The 1,268-nt window shown below is 46.7% G+C and overlaps 1 protein-coding gene across 1 annotated transcript in view; it reads right to left on the bottom strand.

Moving 5' to 3' along the window:
* Positions 1-697: 697 nt before the first annotated feature.
* LOC106536302 (endonuclease V) overlaps positions 698-1,268 on the bottom strand; it is a gene marked incomplete at its 3' end in the record, with an annotated part of 6,128 nt that continues 5,557 nt past the window's right edge. The window contains 2 exon segments of the mRNA XM_014033511.1: positions 698-826; positions 922-990. Of these exon segments, the coding sequence (XP_013888965.1) occupies positions 698-826; positions 922-990 (198 nt within the window).

Here is a 1,268-nt window from a genome sequence, read left to right as displayed (position 1 = left end):
GCCCAAAGGTGAGCTCTGCTCTAAATCAGTCAACTGCTCGATCCGACACAGGAGGGGCTCRGAGTCAGTCTGCATGGATGATTCTCTTCTCTGTAAACCAAAGGGACTCTCACACAGCTACTAGAACATTCAGCTTTTCCAGAAGCAGAGCTAAAACTGGGCGTGGCAGAAGACAAAAACAGATGCAGGTGTCGGTGTTGGTCAGGTGAATTCATCAGTTTCTGTTCCAGACGTTCGGCCTGTTGGAAACCTCAGGCTGAAGCAGCCAGACGTGAACTCAGGAGCAACAGAGTCCACAAACCAACAACCAGAGTCCACAACCTCTTCAGAACTCGAGGTCCCCAGAGGGACCGGGGGTCTGGAGGGCAGAACGTGCCACGGATCAGCAGCTGAAGGAGAAGATCTGACTGTCTTCTCTCAGCACAAGTGTTTTTTGTTAAACCTCTGAAAGCTGGCAGGAGATATGGGTTCACTAAATGAGCTTTGAGCTCATTCTTCCAACATTATCATCTGATTGTGTTCCTCTTTGACTCARGATGAGAATCTGTGATTTTTYGAGCTCAAACAGCACTAACTTTAAATAATGTTTGCACACGTCCCAGACTCCTATGAGTCCTGCAGGTCTCACGCTGCTGCCATTCAGCTCGTGTTACAGCTGTGTGTGTGTGTGTGTGTGTGTGTGTGTGTGTGTGTGTACCTGTCGGATGGGCTCAGGTACTCTGTAGCGGCAGCAGGAGTGTGTGAGGCGGACGGCGGTGTCCAGGCTGATCTTGTGACCCACAGAAACATAAACTGGTTTGGAGCTCTTGTCGGAGCTCCTCAGCGCCTGGATGTAAAGACAAACATCGTTCAACTTCCTGCCGTTCTGAAATAATCAGACGRTTAACGAGGCGGGAGACGTTTTRGTGTCGTTTGCGGCACCTTTCCCAGGACTTTGCCRGGGGCGGCCGTGAGCGGGAAACTGTCTCCTCCTTTCTGCAGGGAGGCGATCTGAGGAGGAAAAAATAACTAACAAATTAAAGTTCCTGTGACGTGCATATCATTCAAAAAAGAAAAGAAAAGAAAATATCTTTATATTTATGAAACTTGACATAAAACAGGATTTTAACCATTTTGTCATATAACTGGCATATTTTCTTTTGAAGATGGCTCAGCCAAAGTGAAACAGGAAGTGGCATCAAAGGGGAACTTCCTGGTTTTGTTCACTGAAACAATATTTGAACTCTTGATTCTTCATCTCTCTGATAGACTCATAATAATCTAAAGAA

Source organism: Austrofundulus limnaeus, unplaced genomic scaffold, assembly GCF_001266775.1.
Source record: "Austrofundulus limnaeus strain Quisiro unplaced genomic scaffold, Austrofundulus_limnaeus-1.0 Scaffold1760, whole genome shotgun sequence".
Taxonomy (NCBI): Eukaryota; Metazoa; Chordata; class Actinopteri; order Cyprinodontiformes; family Rivulidae; genus Austrofundulus; species Austrofundulus limnaeus.
Note: the sequence above shows the minus strand (reverse complement) of the source record. Positions and strands in the feature narration are given on the sequence as shown.